General features: G+C 58.3%; 7 protein-coding genes across 7 annotated transcripts; 3 read left to right on the plus strand and 4 right to left on the minus strand.

Moving 5' to 3' along the window:
• Positions 1 to 3,845: 3,845 nt before the first annotated feature.
• On the minus strand, positions 3,846 to 5,237 carry THITE_2116905 (40S ribosomal protein S2). The gene is made up of 4 exons (XM_003654097.1): positions 4,817 to 5,237; positions 4,484 to 4,741; positions 4,130 to 4,407; positions 3,846 to 4,058 (listed from the first exon to the last, which is right to left on the minus strand). Exons 1-3 carry the CDS (start codon positions 5,081 to 5,083, stop codon positions 4,144 to 4,146), a joined length of 789 nt encoding a protein of 262 aa, XP_003654145.1. The 5' UTR covers positions 5,084 to 5,237; the 3' UTR covers positions 3,846 to 4,058; positions 4,130 to 4,143.
• Positions 5,238 to 5,653: 416 nt separating this feature from the next.
• Positions 5,654 to 6,080, minus strand: THITE_160552 (40S ribosomal protein S30; the record flags this gene model as incomplete). The annotated part of the gene is made up of 4 exons (XM_003654098.1): positions 5,654 to 5,677; positions 5,745 to 5,849; positions 5,937 to 5,962; positions 6,047 to 6,080. The coding sequence occupies 4 exons, from the start codon at positions 6,078 to 6,080 to the stop codon at positions 5,654 to 5,656; spliced, it is 189 nt and encodes a 62-aa protein (XP_003654146.1).
• A 14-nt stretch (positions 6,081 to 6,094) lies between these two features.
• On the minus strand, positions 6,095 to 7,069 carry THITE_2116910 (uncharacterized protein). The gene has a single exon (XM_003654099.1). The coding sequence runs from the start codon at positions 6,965 to 6,967 to the stop codon at positions 6,623 to 6,625; it is 345 nt and encodes a 114-aa protein (XP_003654147.1). The 5' UTR covers positions 6,968 to 7,069; the 3' UTR covers positions 6,095 to 6,622.
• A 606-nt stretch (positions 7,070 to 7,675) lies between these two features.
• THITE_2116912 (uncharacterized protein) lies at positions 7,676 to 10,647 on the plus strand. The gene has a single exon (XM_003654100.1). The coding sequence runs from the start codon at positions 8,343 to 8,345 to the stop codon at positions 10,401 to 10,403; it is 2,061 nt and encodes a 686-aa protein (XP_003654148.1). The 5' UTR covers positions 7,676 to 8,342; the 3' UTR covers positions 10,404 to 10,647.
• A 1,883-nt stretch (positions 10,648 to 12,530) lies between these two features.
• Positions 12,531 to 15,660, plus strand: THITE_2116913 (uncharacterized protein). The gene is made up of 5 exons (XM_003654101.1): positions 12,531 to 12,722; positions 12,787 to 12,846; positions 12,919 to 13,001; positions 13,091 to 13,242; positions 13,308 to 15,660. The coding sequence occupies exons 1-5, from the start codon at positions 12,692 to 12,694 to the stop codon at positions 15,514 to 15,516; spliced, it is 2,535 nt and encodes an 844-aa protein (XP_003654149.1). The 5' UTR covers positions 12,531 to 12,691; the 3' UTR covers positions 15,517 to 15,660.
• Positions 15,661 to 15,804: 144 nt separating this feature from the next.
• THITE_125400 (uncharacterized protein) lies at positions 15,805 to 16,884 on the minus strand (the record flags this gene model as incomplete). Its single annotated transcript, XM_003654102.1, has 1 exon — positions 15,805 to 16,884. One exon carries the CDS (start codon positions 16,882 to 16,884, stop codon positions 15,805 to 15,807), a length of 1,080 nt encoding a protein of 359 aa, XP_003654150.1.
• A 686-nt stretch (positions 16,885 to 17,570) lies between these two features.
• THITE_2116915 (uncharacterized protein) lies at positions 17,571 to 20,375 on the plus strand. The gene has a single exon (XM_003654103.1). The coding sequence runs from the start codon at positions 18,144 to 18,146 to the stop codon at positions 20,130 to 20,132; it is 1,989 nt and encodes a 662-aa protein (XP_003654151.1). The 5' UTR covers positions 17,571 to 18,143; the 3' UTR covers positions 20,133 to 20,375.
• Positions 20,376 to 20,431: the final 56 nt, after the last annotated feature.

Raw genomic sequence — 20,431 nt, forward strand, 5'->3', positions numbered from 1 at the left:
GGTTCTGGGGCCCCGGTTTTGGATTGGATAGGATCCAATTGTTGCAGGTTGCCGCTTACGCACCTCACCCCAGACGCTTCTGGTTCGTCAGAAAAGTCCGGATGCATGAGCGTTAACACGAGTTCAATGAGGTTGGTGGTTTCTCAGAAGGAAACCTGGAAATGCATTTCGGACACTGACAGAGCGCTACCGAGGTTCAGGCTTCCCCTGGCCCAACCACGGTCCAGAGTCACTGTCGGATGCAGTAACTTTACCTCGGCGCTGCGTCTCAACAGAACTTTACAGACTGCCCCTGTGTGTCCCTACCTGATTCAAAGCTCGAGACTCAAATGGTCATGCCCGGAACTTACCTCCTCCACTCACTCAGCTAGTTTGTTTGTTACCCGTAGTGTACACTCCACTCTTGTAGTAATTTTAGTCAAATTGCTGCATTAGGCTGCGGCATTCAGTGGATTTTCTGCCGGATTGGAGACGGACCCCTGCCGTTGTCCATCTTCACGCCCCGCCGTGCAATACCGCAGTAACTCCTATTCCGCACAGTACCACAGTACCGACATAACAACCTGGAAGAGAGACGGGAACCTGGAAGTTGTTGAGTGCATGCTCAGGCAGAGCTGTCACAAGTCGATTCGAAAGTAACTAAGGTATTCCATAGTGTATACGACTCCAACTACCAGCCTGTAAGTTTTTCCCAGTGGTGTGGATTTCAAGCCCTGATTGCAGTGGCCGACTTTCGATATTCCGTACTTTGCATCCGCCAGAATTTTTCACCAGCGCCAAGGCTGGGTTTTTGGTGAAGTGAAAGCAGTAAGGATATTCGCCATTCGCTTGGTTAAATACCTGTTACTGCGTTAACCAAACGTTGATGTGACGCGCGGCCCGCGACCAGGATCCTCCAACATGCACGGAGGGCAATTGTCCTGTCCGTCCGGGATGTGGTCCGCGTTGAAGCCAACCGGATTCTTCCATTTTATCCCGGGTTGGCTTCTTCCATTTTATCCAGACTTCGAACCTGCTTCTGGACGCTTTCTGCGGCCCACCGTGGCATCAAGTCAGTGCCCAGCACTCCCCGGGGGTGGTTCCAAAAAACGGAATGCGGTGTTGGCTCTTGTTGTTGGTTTCCCACGGCTTGGATATATTTCTCAGCTGTCGTGTTCTTGGAACGCCAATGGCTATTGCAGACATCATTTGGTGCACGCTGCAAAGCTGATGACTGCAGCGCCAAAATATCCTTGTACTAAGGTACCTACCTATGTTCGGAAACTCATCAACTATTGTACCTGACCTCCTAGTACTCCGTATTGGGGCATTTTCGGTTTCGGCAGGTGTCACGGCCAGGGTCCTGGCCACCTACACTACACTACGCTTGATTTTGGTCGAAACGGTGTGCATACCGCGGGCGGTGACCTTCCCCTTACCTCTTTCTAGCGTGGCGAGGAGTGTACGGAATACCAAGTTGTCGTCTCAAGGCGTGTCCAGCTCGTCTCTTGCTGTTTCCGTCTACTGCACAGGAGTGTACGGAACACTGTCCACTGCATTAGTGTATGTACCATCGCTGATGGCTAAAGAGGTCCCGCCAAGACTAATTTCGGCCAATTGTCGGCAATGTTTTTACAGCGTCAGTACCCCGCCAAGACCGCCAAGGGGTTTGCACTATCGCCACGGGTTAGCCACGGGTTAGTTCGCCGGGGGTGCGGGGGGCGGCGCCAGCCCCCCGCTGGTTAGGGTAAGGGTTATAGTTAGGGTGAGGGTCAAGGTTAGGGTGAGGGTTAACTTCGTTTTCTTTTTTTTCGATTTGGTTGAGGTTTCGTAAAGTTGTTGCAACAAGTCTTTGCGATTGTTCGTTGTTGATGTTGCTCGAAGTCGTCGAGGCCCCGTCGCGGCCCCGCTCACCCCGTGGCGATTGTAAATACTTGTAAGCGGCAGTCTCCGAAATTAGTCTTGGCGGGACCTCTTTAGCTATAACCGTACTATCGCCTGGAGCTTATTTCCGGCGGATATTACTCCCACTTTGACGAAATGAGACACTCTGCATCTCTATCGGGCCGGCGCTCGAAACGTCGCAGCAGCTCGCCGCATCCGGTTCCATTCACGACCTCCCCCTGCTGCTGGCATCGGCGACACAGAAACCAACACTGTCACAAATCCGATGGCATGTTTCCGGGGCGCTTCAGACCCCGAAGTAGTTGGTGTTGTCATCAAAGTCGAGCCCTGAACTTGTTCATCATCGTCTTACACAGCGAAGGAGTTGTCCTTTTGGAAAAGCAGCACGGCTGCGTCAAACAAAGCTGAGGGAGATCGCGAGGGGACTCAGAGCACTGTCGTCCGGAAGCAAGCCACGTCGGTCGTCGCAGACCCGGGACTGAGCCTGCTGCCAACTTAGAAGCCTTAAGCACCTGCGTTGGCTATTCAGTGCCTGAAAAGGGGCTTCCCGAACGGTTGATTGAACTCGGATGAATGACTGCGTCACCCGGGCCCAAAATGATGCATCTTGCAGCTGTTTGCAACCCACGAGCTGGCGGGAAAAGTACCCGTTCCAGGGCCGATCAACCATTTGCTCTGAAACTCGGGCTCCTGCTGTGTATGTACTGTGTAGACAACCGGAGATAAGAATTGGCGCAATGACCAGTTTTACATAGCAGCGAACCACTACACGTGGCTCACTGCTCGCTCGGAGGGTTGATCTTGGTGTTTTCGCAACAAGGTAGGTTCCGGAAGAACGCCAAGCCCGGCCGGCTCCCGGAGCGCAGTTCATGAATTCGGATCACGGAGGAGATCGGGAGATCCAAGCGCCGTGGCAGTCGTGCAGTCGGTGGGAGCCAACAAGGCCCCCTTCCCAAATGGAGGAGGATAAAGGTGCCTCTTACACGGTATGTACGTGTATCCTTTCTTGGGAATCCATCCGAACCGCCCCCGTCATCACTGCATGCCCTAGTGTAGTCTCCGATCCACCGATGGACGGGCCGTCCCGGCGTCGTACTCCAGTAGATTGACCTGACTGTGTACCCACCGCCACACGTGTCCGGCATGGTGATGGCACGGCCTGGTCGGCAACAGCTCCTTTCCGCGGAGATCTGGAGGAGTGGGGGAGGTCCAACCACCACGGAGATGCTTATGACGCACTTGCGCGGCCCTATCCGGGCCCATGGCAGTAACGCATAACCTGCTGCCACTTGCTCGCGGACCAGCTCGGATACCTTCGGTTCTTTGTGGTGCTGACATGAGTCGTGTCGGTATGAACCTGGCATGAGGCGACGCAGTCCCGAATAGGCCTGTCTGTTAAAGACTCGGGACGGAATGGAGGTAGGAAATGATAACTTACATGTAATATATACCTGAGACGTGTCTCCCAGCGCCGGTCTGGGTTCGCTCGAGCAACCTCGATGCGTCACATGGCGAGTTAGATCGCCCAGACGGTGCTCACTCCAACGGTGGACTGTTGAATGAGCAGATGCGGATATCCATCACCCGCATTGTCCACCTCAAGAGCGCCGGACTCTGTGGCAGGGGAAATGCTGTGGACTGGTCACGAAGTCGGCATGTTCGCCTTCACTCTCTGCTAGGTGCAGTGTTCCTCGGGTTGCCAGGTGCGCGAGTGTGGGGGGAAGAGCTGGATTGATCCCGAGTGAGCACCATAGCCCCGAGACATCAAGCCGGCGGCAATCAACCTCGCTTGTGTGCTGTTGCAACGCAAGAGTGTCGTCGACGACGATGATGGGACAATGTCTGAGCGATACAGGCCTGACAGCTCAGGCTTTCGGTGATGCTGGGAGAGAGGTAAACATAAACCAGCCCCTATCTCGTTCTATTAAAGGCCGCAGCAGTTATTGCTCGCCCTGGGGTCAGGCACCAAGGACAGTCACGCCGTGTGCTAGCTCTGCCACTCCCGTCCGTATCTCAGAAGCAAGGACGCCGCCGGAATCAGTGCAGCAGCAGCTCTCTCAACGAAGGGGACGTATCCAGCAGACCCCCAGGACAAATGCACTGCCACGTGTCGTTGATCAAGTCATGAAATTGATTCAGGCCGAGCTAATTCCTCGACAGCCTCAATCTATGCCCTTGCCGGAGCCCATGCAAAATCAGAACCACAGACGCCCGAAAGCACCATTCCCCGCTGAGTGAGCCTCACCCTCATCCAGCGCCCTAGTGAACATACCGCTTGCCATCCCGGAGAGTGTCGGCATACTCCTCCAGGGGGCTCCTGATAAGCTTGGTCTCCTTCCACAGGTTGGGTGTCAGGAAACCGTAGGTGTTGGCCACGGCGGCGAAGGTGGCCTTGAGGGTGTTCTCAAGGGTCTTGGTCGAACCGGACGACGAGGTGTAGGCATCTTCGATACCGGCAAGCTGGAGGAGACGCTTCACAGCGGGAGAAGCGACGAGGGAGGTACCGCGGGGGGCAGGAATAAGCTGGGCGCAGCCGATTAGCACATCTGCGATCCCAGGACACGCTCTTCCCGTTGCACGACGGCCTGATGACACTTACACGGACGGTGACGGAACCGCACTTGCCGCTCTCCTTGGCGGGAAGAGAGTGCGGCAGACCAAGGTTCGCGCCCCAGTAGCCGCGTCTCACGGGAATAACGCTGAGCTTGGCGATGATGATAGCAGCGCGGATGGCGGTTGCCACTTCCTTCGAGGTCTTGATACCGAGACCGACGTGGCCCTCAGAGTCGCCGATGATGACAATGGCCTTAAACCGGGTGCGCTGACCGGCGCGGGTCTGCTTCTGAACGGGCTTGATCTATATTCGGGGTGAATTGGGCATTAGAAACCAGTCCAAATTGCGAACCAGTCGCGAGCACCCCGACATGCGCACCTTCATGACCTCATCCTTAAGCTTGGGCAGGAAGAAGTCGACGATCTGGTACTCCTTAATCGGGAGCGAGTGGAGGTAGATCTCCTCCATGCTCTTGATCTTGCCGGCCTTGACGAGACGGCCGAGCTTGGTGACGGGCTGCCACTCCTTCTCGTCGCTCTTGCCGCCGCCCCGGCGTCCTCCGCGGCGACCGCCACGGCCACGGCCACGGTCACCGCCACGAGAAGCGAAGCCGCCGCCGCGGGCACCAGTTCCCCGATCAGCCATTTTCCGGAGTTGTCGGTGGTTGTTGAACGGGAATTGTTGTCGTCGGGGACTCGGTCGAGGGTCTTGCGTCGGTCGACGATTTTCAGGTGGGGGGAGCTTTTTGCTTGGGAAATTCTCGTGCGTCAAAGCACCAACCCTAAATGGCTTTGTGGCCTGAGATTTTAGGCAACAAGCAGTGCTGAGTCTCGGGATTGTGGGGCCGACTCAAGGATCCACAACGCCGTGCCCGGCCTTCCCCGCCGAATGCAGCGGAGCCGGACTCGCAATCGCGTCGCTGGCGGCTATCTCGACCTGCCAAGAACGCAAGACATGCAGGACAGCAGCCCAGCACTTCCATGAACATTGATACGCCACGCCACCTAGGCCTGCATCGAGAGCTCGCCCAAGAATCATCACCATATCGTTCTACTTGCTCGGGATTCTAGGCTGAAAACCAAGGAAAATTAAAGGTCAAGATGCTTAACCTGGTCTGTCATCCCTACCGGGTCCAAGCGCTGTTGGCAAGCCCCTCGCAACCGTACGTAAACCTCAAACGCCTCGTGAACCTCCCCGTTCCCCATTCCCGTCAAACTAGGCCGTCGGATTCGCGTTCATCTGTTGCGCAGCTCGGTAAGTCAAATGCCCAGGCTGTTGGGAAGCTAACGGGGGCCGATACACCTACCCTCCGCTTGCCACCGGTGACGGTGATGTTGACGAAGCGCCGGGTGTACAGCTCTCGCTTGTGCGCACGGTCCTTGGGTGACTTGGGCTTCTCTTGGGCTTCAACCTAGACAAGAAGAGGTGCACGTTAACCAACTGTCTGTGGTGTCTCGGACAGGTAGGTGAGCTGTCAACCGGGAACAAGCTGGGATACCTTGGGTGTCTGCGACTTGACCTTCCCTGCGCACTCTGGTTAGTAAACTGCGGCTCGTTTACTGCATCCGAATCCCGAATCGAATGGAGCTCAGGTTGACGCAGTCGTACCAGCCCGGGCAAGGGAACCATGCACTTTGCCCATGTTGATCGAAGATGCTGCGTCAGTATTCAGCGAATCGTTTGATACCGATTGAAAGACGGACAACCAAGCGCAGGAATAAGCCAAGAAGAATGGAAAAGCGAGGATTTCCGTGAAATTTGGTTGTTCTGTTGTTGGCTCGGTTTTTAAAGGATCCTGGTGGCCGATGACTCCTTCACCGGCCTCGGCGAATGCCCGGAATCGCCACTGAAGGTTTCAGGGCTGGGGTTAGGGTCGCCAACTGACAGGCTCTCCTGTGTTCCTGCAAGGTACTGTCCGGGGAATGCGAGCTGGGGGAGGATCAGATGATAAATTGACACCGGGGAAGTGGTACTGCATGAAGAAATAAGGAACCATCCTCGTTAAGCTAGGGTATCTTGGGTTCATTATGGCTCGCCAGTCTCGCGCCTCTCCGACTCCCGCGATCGCACCTCCACCTCGTCTCCCGCCATTACCATGATCCGGGCCATACCGCTCCGCATTATGATGTCTCTCCAGAGACTCGCATGTACCACGCCTGCCATCCCTAAGATCATCCGAGACCACTACGCGCCGACGGAAGGCTTGGGTTGGGCAGTGGAAGCGTGATGGCCGCGGCCCCGCAGTGCCGCCACGGTGTCGACGAAAACGAGGAAACCAAAAAGCGCCCAGAGGAAAAAGCCAAACGCAACGGCCGCCTCGGTAGAGCCGCAGTATGTGTTGCCATCGCACCTCGGAGAGCCCCAGTAGCTCGCCAGGGCAATGGAGCCGGCGAACCAGAAGATCATGGTGATCCACCCCACGCCCAGCGCCGCGAGAGCATGGAAGAAGCGGGCGAAGTAGACGGGAGAAACGGCGAGATAGGCGAGCACCAGCAGGGTCCAGATCGAGTTGAAGAGCATGAAGGACATGACGCTCGGTGGGCCATAGGGGCCGTACGATGGGCTCACAACTATGAAGCATTAGGGCTCCTCTGCGTCGTGTTGGTGTTGACGACATTTGGAAGCAGGGGACTCACGATACGCCGTCAGGCCCAACTCGATAACGGCGAAGACCGCCGTGATGGCGTGTGCAATGGGAACGAAACGTTCCATCTTGGGCGTCAGGGTCGTTCCCTCCTCACCGAGAACAAAAAGCGGGTTGGCGACGCGGCCGGCAAAAGTGTCTGAAGGATATGGTGGCCTGGATAAGGGTCTTGATGAACCGAGAAGCAGGAAATGACGGACAGAGCAAAGTTGCCGGAGGGGTTTGCGAAGCTTAAGACCGGTTGGCTTGCCCTTGTCGTTGTCGGGGGGCGCGGACTCTGCCCAGTTGTGCAACGGAGCCCAAGATGACGTGTTGCTAGCAATAAGCCACGACTCGGCAGGCGGGACAACGAAATCTCTCCAGAAAATACTGGTAGTTATGCGGGGGCATGTGCACAAAATATAAAATAGTGCGAAAACAGGAAGGGCAAAATCGCCAGCTGACCGGTTGGGTTCTCGGGCAAGGTGTCATCCCAGTGGTGCTCTTTGAGCTGGTTGGCGGCCTCTGACGTCACAACCAACCCAATCTCGTGCCGGAGCGATGCGGTCCATTAACACACGGGCCACAGGACCCTGCTCAGCAACCCTTGGGACCTTCAACATGCGCTGTCCTGATGGAGATGGGCTAGGATGGTTTGGCTCGGATGAATCCCACTGTGCAAAGTATCTGGAACCTCTGCTGCAGGAGCAAAAGACGGACGCTGTCTAACGACTTTGCACATATTAATGATGAATTTCCGCAACAAAAGGCTACAGGGCATTGGCGCTGGACAACGGAATACTGCCGAAGCCGCGGGCTCAGAGCTCATGGGCCTTAGTCAATTAGGCAGCGCACTCCGGAAGGGACAGCCGATCCGCCAGTTGCGCAAACCCGTGCGGGATGTCGCAAGGTATAGGCAATTAAGAAGAGCATGTTGTTGCCCCGTGGGAAGACAAGGAAGCCGTGGACGCGTGGTCGGCCGAGGAGGGGTCGGTAAGGTTTAGTCTGAGGACGAGGACGATACAACGCGTGAAGGTTTCCAGCAGAATATGTCCAATACGCTTCCACACAGCATGTTCGGACCTCTACACATCCATGGATGCACAGCGGCGACGAGACCGAAGAATGAAATCGTGCTTCACAACAGGCAGGAACGATGGTGCGACCAGGGGACCAAGCTGGCCAAACCCCGCACGCCTTGCCGGGCGCCGAGACTCGGCTTACGCGTCGCTTGATGAGAAGGCCGAATTCTCTTTGACAACATCGCCACCATCATCAACAATGGGTAGAGCCTCAGATCTGGCGAGACAGCCGCCTCCATCGCCTCGCCGACTGTCGCCGGGGTGGATCGTTGCGGGAGTGGCGGCCTCGGCGTTGGTCCTGTTCGCGGCCTTTCCCCAATTGACATCCTGGTCCGGCTCCAGCCTCGCTTCCGGCGCCGCGGAGCATTTCGTCCATCACCCCGGCCAACTGGACAACAGTTCCCCGTACGGCAAGTTCCCGCAGGAGGGCGACTCCTTTCACTTCCTCCCTTGCACGCCGGCCACTCTGCCGCCTGCACTGGAGGACAGCGCACCTGAGAGAACCTGGGCTGCTCGTTTCGACCCTGTTCCCGAGCACTGGAGCTGGGGTGCTCCCCAAGTCGGCGAGAATGGGACGGCTGGGGGAGACCCATACGCCGGGCGTGGGATATACCTGTGCGGCTACCTGGATGTGCCCCTGGACTACACAAACAAGTCCGACACCCGGATTGCGCGCCTTGCCGTCACCAAGTTCCAGGTCTCGGGCCTGGCACGAGTCGGCGACGCCGCGGACAGCTCCGCCGGCAGGAAGAGCGAGAGGACGATAGTCATCGAGCCCGGCGGACCTGGCGGCAGCGGCACGTCGTACGCATGGCGGTCAGCGCAGAACATCACGGAACGATTTACCGATGGCAAGTTTGATGTCCTGGGCTGGGACCCGCGGGGCGTCAACGCCTCGCTCCCGGCCGTGGCCTGCTTCCCCCACGATGCCAGCCGGGATCACTGGAGCATTCTCACGTCCCTTCACCACGCCGTTTCCAAGTCTCCAAGGGAGCAGCTCGAGATTGCCGATGCCATGAACGCCGCAATCATGCGCGCCTGCTGGGAGCGGCAGGGCGATCTCGGTCGCTTCCTCGGCACGGGGATGGTTGCCCGGGATCTGGAGCAGATCCGGATCGCACTCGGGGAGGATGAGCTGACGGGGTATCTTGTCAGCTACGGGACGGGCATTGGCCAGACCTATGCTTCCATGTTCCCGGACAGGGTGGGCCGTCTCATCCTCGATGGCACCGAGTATGTCCGCGACCATCGCCTCCGCGGCGGGTTTGGCTGGACTGCGCTGGACAACGCCACGGACGCCTGGCGCGACGGTTTTCTGGGCGAGTGCGTGAATGCCGGCCCCGAACACTGCGCCCTCGCAAAGCCGAAGGAGGGCAAGCCCGTCACCTTGTCGGACCTGGAGAAGCGCATGGACGCGCTGCTAAGGTCGCTCGCTACCACTCCCGTTCCCGCTTACCTTCCGTCGAGCGGCCCAACTCTGGTGACATATTCTGCACTCGTCGACGCCATTTACGGGGCCATGTACAATGCTCGGAGCTGGCCCAGCCTTGCTCAGACGCTCTCCGAGCTTGAGGACGGGAACTCGACGCTTGCGGCATCGATCCTTGAGACATCAGCCTGGTATTACGATCCCGAGACGCCGTGTTCGCCGAATCCCGTCCCGCCTTCAGACGCAGAGCTGACGAACCTCGTCATCTGCGCGGATTCTTACGACGCATCGGGCCCCGACGACCTAGGCTGGTGGTTATCTCTATGGGGGAATATGACTTCTCAGAACTGGATTGCAGGCGACTCCCGCTTTTACACTGTCCTGCCGTGCCGGCATTACACGACATACTGGCCCCAGCCAGTGGGCGTATACCGTGGCGATCTGAACCACACCCTCAAGCACCCGGTGCTGCTCATCGCCGAGACGTATGATCCCGCCACTCCGCTGCGGAACGGCAGACGGCTGCTGCACGAGATGGGCGACAACGCGCGGCTGATTGTTCACCATGGGTACGGTCATTCGTCGAGGGACACGTCGAGCTGCACCGAGTCGATCGCAAGGGCATATATCCTCAATGGCACTTTGCCTGATTCGCCAGAAACGAACTGCTACGCGGATGAGAAGCCGTATCTCTACGGCGTCAAGACGAAGGCAGCCGCCGCGGCGCTGACCGAGACCCAGGATCCGGTAGAGGCCTGGCAGGAGCATCTGAGGGAATTGGTATTCCTAAAACCGGGCCTGTCCCCTGCAATGATGGTATGGAAGCGATGAATGTGCTGATTGATTGCTGGACCTTAAATATGTCAATAATCTCATTTACCTGAGAGACAGAGGCAGTCAAAACCTCCTGAGGTAGAACAACAAACAGTACCTAGTAGGTACTTGGGAAGGAAAGCCCGACTCGGCTCACAGCAAGGCAAAAGGGGAGCCTTTGACGGAGTACGGATGACTACGGCGCTCCAAACGCATCACTGTCTATAAACGTGACACTCGTTTGCAACTAACTCCAACTAAACAAACAAACCTGGCCCACTTTCAAAATCGCTCTTCGCTATATGCAATAAAACATTGCCTACCCTGCCTATCGCTCCCGCTTACCTACCTATGGCTTGTATAAGGTTCCGGGGTTTGAATTGTTATTTTTCGTGACTGACCAGGGTCCTGGACGCCGCCAAGCAGCCACTTACGTAAGTCTCCCCCAACAAGTCACTTTTCTCGTAGTTTCTATGGCGAAGTAACCTCCATCCTTTAGTGCACAGGCCACAACCGCAGTTCCAAGTGATCTCGCAATTTGCTGACCTGTTGAACTAAGCAACCCCGGCAACACCTACCAAGAGAGCCAAATCCAAAGACCTTCTGCGCGACGAGAGGACTAAGATCCAAGGCCTTTATCTATATAGAAGATTCACTTTTACCTAGATCGCCAAGTTCACTAGGTTCACAGCTCGGCAAGTCCAACGGGCCTGTACTCCTAGTGGTTGCAGATATGTAGAAAGGCTGAGGGATGTACAATAAAATACTGATGTGTATAGCCAGATAGCCCCTGAAAAGTGTAGCAACCCCCTGGTTCAACTAGTGGCTTGGCCGTACCGAGCTAACAAAACAAACCCCAGAACCCTGTACGTACCTTGCGGCACCTACAGTTACGCACCACTACGGCACCCACAGTTACGTACCCTGCGGCACCCACAGTTGCGTACCCTACGGCACCCACAGGGCAGTTGCGCACCCTGCGGCACCCACAGTTATGTACCGCGGCACCCACAGTTGTGTACCTGAGGTACTCTGTGGCACCCACAGTTGTGTACCTGAGGTACTCTGTGGCACCCACAGTTGTGTACCTGAGGTACTCTGCGGCACCCACAGTTGCGTACCCTGCGGCACCCACAGTTACGTACCTTACGCTACGGCACCTACAGGGCAGTTGCGCACCCTGCGGCACCCACAGTTACGTACCCTGCGGCACCCACAGTTGCATACCCTGCGGCACCCACAGTGGTTATAGCTAAAGAGGTCCCGCCAAGACTAATTTCGGAGACTACCGCTTACAAGTATTTACAATCGCCACGGGGTGAGCGGGGCCGCGACGGGGCCTCGACAACTTCGAGCAACATCAACAACGAACAATCGCAAAGACTCGTTGCAACAACTTTACGAAACCTTAACCAAATCGAAAAAAAAGAAAACGAAGTTAACCCTTACCCTGACCTTGACCCTCACCCTAACCATAACCCTCACCCTAACTAGCGGGGGGCTGGCGCCGCCCCCCACACCCCCGGCGAACTAACCCGTGGCTAACCCGTGGCGATAGTGCAAACCCCTTGGCGGTCTTGGCGGGGTATTGACGCTGTAAAAACATTGCTGACAATTGGCCGAAATTAGTCTTGGCGGGACCTCTTTAGCCATCAGCCCCATAGTTGCGTACCCTGCGGCACCCACAGTTGCGTACCCTGCCTGCGGCAGCCACAGTTGTGCATCCTGCCTGCGGCAGCTACAGTTGTGCACCCTGCCTGTGGCAGCCACAGTTGTGCACCCTGCCTGTGGCTTATATACGCCCTGCCTATAGCTCCTAGAGGTATTGCAAGGTGTAAGGTAGCTCAAATATCTTTAATTGTATAGAGCGAGGGGCGATTGTACAGAGCGAGGGGCGATTCTTAAAATCGGGTTGCAGCGGGGTAAGCTGGTTGCTGTGGCGATTGTTCGGCTGGCGGTCAGTTGCAAACGGGTTTGGGTTAATGGACAGTGATGCGTTTGGAGCGCCGTAGATGACCCATTGGGTAACAGACCCGTCACGTGCCGTCGCGTAAATGACGTGTTTCTCTGCCCTGCATTGGTAATCTATGTAATCCATACAGCAAGTCGTAACACCGATTTGGCGTAGATTATTCCGTACAGTACTTCCGCTACGTAATATTCGCGGGTGGTTCAGCTCTCTCTGAACCACACCGCGCCTTGTCCTAATCGCGCGCGCCTCCGTGACCCCGACGGCCTCGGCTCGGCGCGTTTTGCATTGCGCATCCCATGATCCAGACGGCCTCGCCTCTTCTGCTGCCGGAGCCATGTGGTTGCTCGAAAGCGATCTGTTTGAGGGTGCGCCCAACTTGCTCCGAGGCCTCAGCGGCCCCGCGTGAAGAGCAAGCTGACACAGAAACAGGCCGGAAGCTCTGGCTGCGCCCGGGAAAATTGTACCTCTTTGGCCGCACTGCCGCTGAACGTACGTCTTACTCCAAATCTTGGGCCATCACAGACCTGGGAACAAATACTAACTTCGGCTCGAACGGACTAGCCGGCCAGCTCGCGGTTTCGGACAAAACCATCTCGAGGAAGCATATCACGATCCAAGTCGAAAATGTCATCGAAGGCGGCGGGGTACGTTACGTTTACCCAGATACACCCCGCGACTATTCAAGGGCGCCGCCTTTTACTATCAATCACTGACATCCCTTGCCCCCTTGAAGCGCAATCTCCGTTCGCGATCCACGGTTACGGTTGAAGATCTCGATTCGAAGAAGGGAACGATTCTGAATGGCGTTCAAATACGCGGGCAGAAGAAGACATTGTCGGAGGATGAGAACGAACTAAAACTGGGCATGTGTCCCAAGATTCTCCGGTACCGTCTCGAACCGCAGCTGCATTGGCGTCCTGCACTTACTGATTCGTCTTGGCTTCTTGCAGCATACGATGGCACCCCGTTGTTCTCAGTTTCTCCTTCACCGCAAAGGAGCTAAGTGCGGATCCCTGGACCCGGCTTCGCGAGAGCCTGGAACAGCTCGACATCAAATACTCGGCCGAATACGAGAAGGAGACCACCCACGTCGTTTCCAAGAAGCGCAACACGTCAAAAGGGCTGCAGGCTCTGATCAACGGTGCATACGTTGTTACCGATAGCTTCATCAATGCTATCGTGGACGCGGCCGCAATTCCTGACGACGCTGAGGCGGGGACAAACAGTGCTCTGGAGGAGGATTTTGACGCCGCCTGGCCGAACCCCATCGACCACCTGCCGCCCCGCGGCGCGGAACCAGTGGATCGGCCGCCGGAGTCGTATGCTCCAGACGACCGGCGTCAGGAGGTGTTTGAAGGGTATACGTTCGTGTTCTACGAGAGGAAGCAGTACGAGAACCTGTTGCCGGCCATCACTGCCGGCAAGGGGAAAGCTCTGCTCAAAGAGGTCGTTCCAGGGGAAACGGGAGTCGATGACTTTGTCCGATACGTCAAAGGCGTTGCGGGCGAAAAGGGACTGGGGTCATTTGAAGATGGCAGCGAAGGCAGGGGAGTGGTTGTCGTCCGGTACACGCCGAAAACCGAAGACTACGAATGGTTCGCCCAGTTCTTGACATCATTTGCCCAGAGGCTTGACCATCGGCCAATCGACCAGCGGGAATTCCTCGAAGCTATTCTTGCTTGCGATGCTTCCATGTTGCGCCGACCTCTCGAGGAAGCCAGCCAGCCCGCGTCGGCGGTTTCCGGGGCACAGGAGCCCATTGCCGGTCAAGGGGACCGCATGGATGTTGACCAACCTGCACCTCAGGGATCGCCGTCTCAGGAGCCCGTTGCAAAGCAGGAATCAGGTCCAACAACACGCAGGGGGCGGGACAGGAGAGCTGGCCGCAGCCGGTTCAAAGGGTTCGATTTCGACGACGACGCAGAAGGACCCATCGTGGAGACTCCCCCAGTTGAACCGCCTGAGCCCCCTCAGGTAGCTGCAGCGTCTCAAGACAGTTTGTTCGTGTCCCAGTATCGGGAACCCAGTCTTCCTCTAGAGAAAGAGGTTGAGGACGCACCTCCCACGCGGCGAACGCTGCGCAAACGCGCTTTGTCACCCCTTCCGGAACACGATAACTCGGCGTTGATGGACGAGATTGCCCCGACGACAGCAGCAGCCAAGCGACGGCGCATCGAGGCTGGACAGGCACCCGTGCCGCCGCCCCCTGAGCCGGAGCCGGAACCAGAACCGCAAGGGGACGAGAGTGAAGAAATGGTGCCGGATTCGCCGCAGGGAAAGCCTAAGAAAGGCCAAGCGAGGAAAGGCAAAGGCAAGAAGGTGAAGGAAGAAGGGGATATCCTAGAACTCGCGCGCCGGAAACGGGAGGAAGCAGAGGCCCAAGCGGCTGCCAAGCGTAAGGAGCTCGAGGAACTGCCCGATGATGGAATCGATTACGCAGCAATCCGTGCCCTGCACATCATTGAAGAGTGCGAGGTGCACTTCCCGGACCCGGACGCGAATAAACGTGGGCGAGATCAGGACATCGCTGACGGCCGCTGGGACCCGCGATGGAACGGCCGGAAGAACTTCAAGCGGTTTCGCAAGCAAGGCGAACCGACGGGGCGTCCAGCCCCGCAGATCATCATCGGCCTGGAGGAAGTTAAGCCCAAGGAGTACGGCATCGGCGACGACTATTGGCTCGAGGAGGAAGGCAGTGGCCGCCGTAAGAAGGACAGCCAGCGCGACTCACAGACTCGGACTCAGCAACAGTCGCAGGAGAAGTCGGGGAGCGCAGCCAAGGGCAAAGAGAAGGAGAAGGAGAAGGAGAAGGCGAGGCCGGCGTTGCGGAGGACGATTCTGGCCGTTGACAGCAGCGACGAAGAAGAAGAGCGAAGCGAGCTCGGAACGGTGCCAGAAGACAGCTACGTGCCCGAAACCGAGCCGTCCAGGAGCCGGGCGGCCAAGGCGGCCGAGAAGGCGAACTCGCAGCGCGGTCGGTCACAAACGCAGACACAGTCGCAGAGCCAGGCGCCCTCATCCAACAAGCGGCCTGCAGCAGCTGAGCCGGCGAAGGAACGGGCGGCCAAGAGACCGTGGAGGGGATTCCAGCCGCCGAGTGACGATGAAAGTGAGGACAGTGATGATGAGCTCAAGTTCCGCTTCGGCAGGCGAAGGTAGCGTGCTGGATTTGGCCTTCTTTTTGCTTTGTCTCACGAGGCGAGCGCATGCTCAATCAGCTATGTTGAAGACATCAAAACGAAGGCCGTGACCTCGTCTATGCGCTATCTATTGGGTATCATAGCTCTGTCTATGGTAACTCCCTAAATCGGAGGACGCTCTCAGCTCTCAACGCATCTGTTGTACATCCATCGAGCTGGCTACAGAATGCTCGAGAGACCGATTGCACGCGCGCGCATTCCGGTTGTCAAAAGCATTTCGTCCACCTGCCAGCGGCTTGATATGATATCAATTCATAGCCTCCATATCCTCCCCGCCCTCTTCCTCCGCCACGTAGATGCCCACCAAGCAGGCCGCCAACATGCCCTCGTAGTTCACCCAGGGGTGGACCTCGCCAAACAGCCGGGTGCCGTCCCTGCCGGCGCCGCGCAGCAGCTCGGCCTCGCCGCCCGGGTGGAACGGCAGGTACGGCGAGATGTTGTACACTCGCCCGCCCAGCACCGTCCACGCGTCCCGCCCGCGCCGGCCCGTCTGCCGCCGCAGCATGCGAGGCGTCACCCGCAGGTAGGGCGTGCCGGGAGGCAGGCCGCGCAGGCGCTCGGCGCCCCGCGGGTCGCCCGTCAGCCGCGCCCAGTCCAGCGGCGAGTGGCCTGGCGAGAGCGCCACCGCGCGCGACGGCCTGGCCCTGGCCGAGGGCTTGGACGAGTGCGTCGGCGGCGGCGCGAGTGTTGAACAGCCTGGCGCGCGGGAGGGGAGCGGCAGGTTGTTGCGGGCGCGCGGAGCCGGGGCGAGGGAGGAAGAGGTGCTGGAGGCTTGGCTGGCGGAGGGAAGCGGGCGGAGGGTTGGCGGGCGCGGCGGAGGGGGCATTAACGAGGAGGATGAGGAGGAGGAGGATGAGGGTGAAAGTGTGGGCGCTGAGCTATTTTTCGCTTTGGGGGCAGCCGAGGAGGCGTCTTCCGGCGCGGAAAGTGCGAATGCCGGCACGGAGGACTCGAGAACTGTGGCCGAGGCCTTGGGCGTTGTTTGCCCATCGGAGGTTGAATGCGCACTTGGCGAGTTCAAGCCGGTATCGGGTTCGGCTTCGCGCTGGACCACTCGCGGAAGAGGGGATAACGGGATCTCGCCCAATGCCCGGCCACTCGCTGCTGCTGACTCGTGCTTTGGCTCGTCTCTCGCCACGCTGGCCACATCTGAGTCTGAGCGGCGATCCAGGTGCGCATCATCTTCCGGCGTCTCCCGATTCTGAGGCGGCGGCTCTATCGGAAGTCGCGGGGGTAGGCTCCGGAAGATGGATGGAAACCAGTCCTGCCTCCGCATGCAGAACAGGACGAAGGATGCGAGGATGAGCGAGACGCCCAGTAACGCCATGTCGGGCGCGATCCGCGGGGATCTTGCTTGTTGGTATCGTACGTTCTTAGGCCACGCGCCGGAACGTCAGATCAGGTCCAAAAGCTAAGAGCCATGAGCCATGAGCCATGCATGAGCCACGGGTGGATCTGTGAGGCGCACGCAAGCTGAGTGGTCGGGCTGGGCAATGCAATGGGAGTGCCTGGGTCTGCCTGCTGATGTTGTCTTGCATGCGCTCAGCGAACGAGCCTCGAGTCTCCAGAGTTTTCGACTTCGATGGGCAACATGAGGCTGAGAACACTAACCGCTAGCGCACGATGTTTCGTTTCAAACAAGCAGCAGATTGCGATTTTCAGATTCCTCTCGGCACCCGGAGGGCGGGGCGGCAAGCAGCCGGCCCAACCAGGGGCCCCTTGTGCACGCCAACCCGGAAGCAGTTGTCTGGCCAGGCGCGTGGTGCAACGGCTCCTGCATGGTGGGGTTCGCATGTTCGTTAGCGCATGAAGGACGGAGTGTACCGCAGGACGGAGTATGTAAACAATGAATGGAGACGGGATGAATGATGACTTGGGATTCGGGGTGTGTTGTTTACTGTGTCCTGCACACGTGGGCAGTCCGCTGTCCTCGGAACTCTCAGACCAAACCGCCCGAGCTGTGATGCGTTGTCTCTGAGACACCTACCTTATGTGAGCATTGAAGAGCAGCCTTCTGTGGGAAGTCACCTTCTATCCCTGGACTCGACCTACCCGTCACGTTAGGCAGAGCGGCCAAACCCCACTGTTCCCGCTGTGTTGTCGGTGTACTGCGATAATTGCTGGGCGCGCCACCAACCACTCAGAGCGGCCCAAACCGATTCAGGGTTTGGCCTGGGACATCGCGTCTCCCACTGGAATTCCACACCACATCGTCCGGTCGCCCTCGACGCAATGCGATCGGCGACCCCCGAAGCCGCTGCAACAAAACGCCTCGCATCCCATGCAATTGCCGGCCCAGCAAGAGAGTCTGTGACGCAAGTACAGTCTGTCAGAAAAAAGCCGTCTGCGGGAATTCTCACGACGAGCACGACCCCTGCGGGCAAAAGAACGGCACGGATCACCACCACGGCAACCGCCTGCCCAGCCGCAGCAGCAGCCGCAGGAGCAGCGACAGCAACAGAGGCCGTGCCACTCCGACCAGTCTCTCGCCGCCCGCTTCAACTGCGAGACCAAAATGCCACGCCGGCGCCGCGGGCTGTGAAACCTGAACCGGATACAATACCAGCCGCGTTGACGGTGTCCAGGATGCCGCCGCATGAGCGGCCGTCTGTCGCTGGCTATCGGCAGCCGACGGTCGCGCGGGTCGTAAACAAACTGCCCCTCACCCCCAAAGTCGCGGCTCGCCCGCCAGCACCTCAGCATCAGAACCCGACGCTCGCAACTCCGCTCGCCCGGCGCCCCGCCCCCGAGCCGGCCTTGAACCCCCGTGGTTCCGGTTCCCGCGACAAAGACGAGCGGGCCTCGCCCGTGCCGACGTTTCTCAGCAGCAACGTTACCCCGCGGTCGGGTTCCCGACAGAGCCGCGTCGATAGTGCGAATAGCACCCCCAACGGTACGCCCAACCCAGACCGCCATGACCATTGGGAGACGCGCTCGGGCGTGGGCGTGGCAGGATCCGGGCCGGACGAGTCGCACCGGCGGCCGGTCGTTACATTCAGTTCCCCTTCCGAGGTGGGCAGCGGCGCAAATCCTGATCGGGACTCCAAGTTTTTCTACGCTTCGGATGCGCAAAAACAACCGCCGCAGGCCGCGAACTTGAAGCCATCTGTGATGCAGCAGCCCAAACCGGCGACCTTTTTCTATGCAAACGGGAATGCCCTGCCAAACCGGCAGGACCCCCCTCCGAAGCCCTACTCCCCGGCGTTGCCCTCGCCTTCCTCCCAGGACAGCCTGGCGACCAAGTTCGTTTATGCCAACGGAACGCCCGAACTACAACCTCCGGCGAAGATTGGGCCGTCGTCGCAATCCTCGTCAGCCTCGGTTCTCTCCACGTCGTCCAGGCTGCCAGCGGCAAGACAAGGGAACCTTCCAAGGGCTCCGTCGCCGGCCAAAAGCCCCTCCCAGATTTTGGTCAGATCCCCCAGCAGCTCAACTGCGCGCTCCCAGCGGTCACCTATTTTGGTGGCAAACCCCTCGAGCAATCCCCAGGCCAGCGAGATGAAGGCAAACACCGAGCCTCAACCTCGGCCAGCCGTATCCCACACCCGTTCGCAGAGTGCTGCCGCTATCGAACCACCAGCTGCCGCCAAACCTGCGCCTTCTCACAACTCGGTGCCCCCGTCTGGATGCACCTCTCCGTCGTTCCCGCCATATTCTGAGTTGATGGTGCCGAACAACTCAGCGGCTGCCGGTTCTGCGTCCTTGCTCCCGGCCTCCGAGGACTCTGCTGAGCCAGAAGAAGCCCAACCGGACTCGCTGAACAGTCCAACGAGGGCATCCCAAGACGGCCAGGTGATAGATCTCGTCGCTAGCGCGCGACGAGAGCGCAAAGTCCAGGATTTAGAAATCACAAATGCCAGCCTGGAGGCGATCAACCGGACGCTTGAGCGACAGCTGAGAAAACAGACAGCCGAGCTCCGGCGCTACCAGCGCCTGTCCAGGTCCGGAAGACTGAGCCTGGGCTCGATCGGCAGTCGCATCCCCTCCGACTCGACTGTAGATGGGGGTGCTCTGGCAAGGGCAGGAATGGGCCTGGACGACTTGAGCGAGGAAGAGAGCGAGATCGAGGCTGAGGACGCCGAACTAGAGGAGCTTGAAGACCTCGGAGAGGACGACATGTCCGGGTCGGAGGCCTCCAGTGAGCTCAGCAGCGGCGCCGACGCATTGCGTCGCCAAAAACGACGCCGAGACGAGCGGCGGCTGCAACTGGATCTTTCCAAGCACCAGCAGCTGCTCATCGACAGCCAGAAGATCAACCAGAGCTTGAAGCGGTGTCTGGGATGGACCGAAGAGCTGATCAAAGACGGCATGCGCGCTCTCGCATACCAGGTGCGAGTCAGCGATGTTAAGCTAGGCGGGAGGGTCCTCGCCCCCGAGGAAATCGAGAGGCGGGAGCTGGGTGGCGACGACGGCGAGGATGCCACGCTGGGCGACGACACCATCTATGCGATAGACGCCCTAGGCGGGGGGTCCCTCCTCGCGGAGGCTGCTGAGCCGGCCAAGTGGAGCAAGGATCCGCAGGACAATCCGCAGGACAGAGACAGCGGAGTTGAACTGCCCGCGGACGGCGGTTGAGAAACAGCAAGCAACATAACCAGAAGAAAAAAACAAGGTAACAAACTGATGACAATGCTTTTCTGCACAACGCACGGCGATGGCGTACTCTCACCACTCACTGAGATATCTCTCTCCCTGTTGATTTCCTTAGTCTTCATATTTGTTTGGCGTTAGGAACGACGGGGTTTGCTCGTGGTTGGCTTGCTTGCTTGCATTATGCGGAACATAAGGGGGGTTTTATTCACGTACCCAAACTCCCACTTCTCACCGTGATCTCATATTCTCCAGCATCACATTACTCTTCCTTTTCTTCTTTA

Source organism: Thermothielavioides terrestris, chromosome 3, assembly GCF_000226115.1.
Source record: "Thermothielavioides terrestris NRRL 8126 chromosome 3, complete sequence".
Classification (NCBI taxonomy): Eukaryota; Fungi; Ascomycota; class Sordariomycetes; order Sordariales; family Chaetomiaceae; genus Thermothielavioides; species Thermothielavioides terrestris.

Excerpts from the sequence above, each read along its gene's own strand:
- THITE_2116915 (XM_003654103.1), top strand. The coding sequence starts at position 18,144 with ATGCCGCCGCATGAGCGGCCGTCTGTCGCTGGCTATCGGCAGCCGACG.
- THITE_2116910 (XM_003654099.1), bottom strand. The coding sequence starts at position 6,967 with ATGTCCTTCATGCTCTTCAACTCGATCTGGACCCTGCTGGTGCTCGCC.
- THITE_2116912 (XM_003654100.1), top strand. The coding sequence starts at position 8,343 with ATGGGTAGAGCCTCAGATCTGGCGAGACAGCCGCCTCCATCGCCTCGC.
- THITE_2116913 (XM_003654101.1), top strand. The coding sequence starts at position 12,692 with ATGTGGTTGCTCGAAAGCGATCTGTTTGAGG. Across the intron at positions 12,723-12,786 it reads CGAAAGCGATCTGTTTGAGG|GCCGGAAGCTCTGGCTGCGC; the intron begins GTGCGCCCAACT and ends ACACAGAAACAG. Across the intron at positions 13,243-13,307 it reads ATGTGTCCCAAGATTCTCCG|CATACGATGGCACCCCGTTG; the intron begins GTACCGTCTCGA and ends GGCTTCTTGCAG.
- THITE_2116905 (XM_003654097.1), bottom strand. The coding sequence starts at position 5,083 with ATGGCTGATCGGGGAACTGGTGCCCGCGGCGGCGGCTTCGCTTCTCGT. Across the intron at positions 4,742-4,816 it reads TTAAGGATGAGGTCATGAAG|ATCAAGCCCGTTCAGAAGCA; the intron begins GTGCGCATGTCG and ends CCCCGAATATAG. Across the intron at positions 4,408-4,483 it reads GCGGTTCCGTCACCGTCCGT|CTTATTCCTGCCCCCCGCGG; the intron begins GTAAGTGTCATC and ends GGCTGCGCCCAG.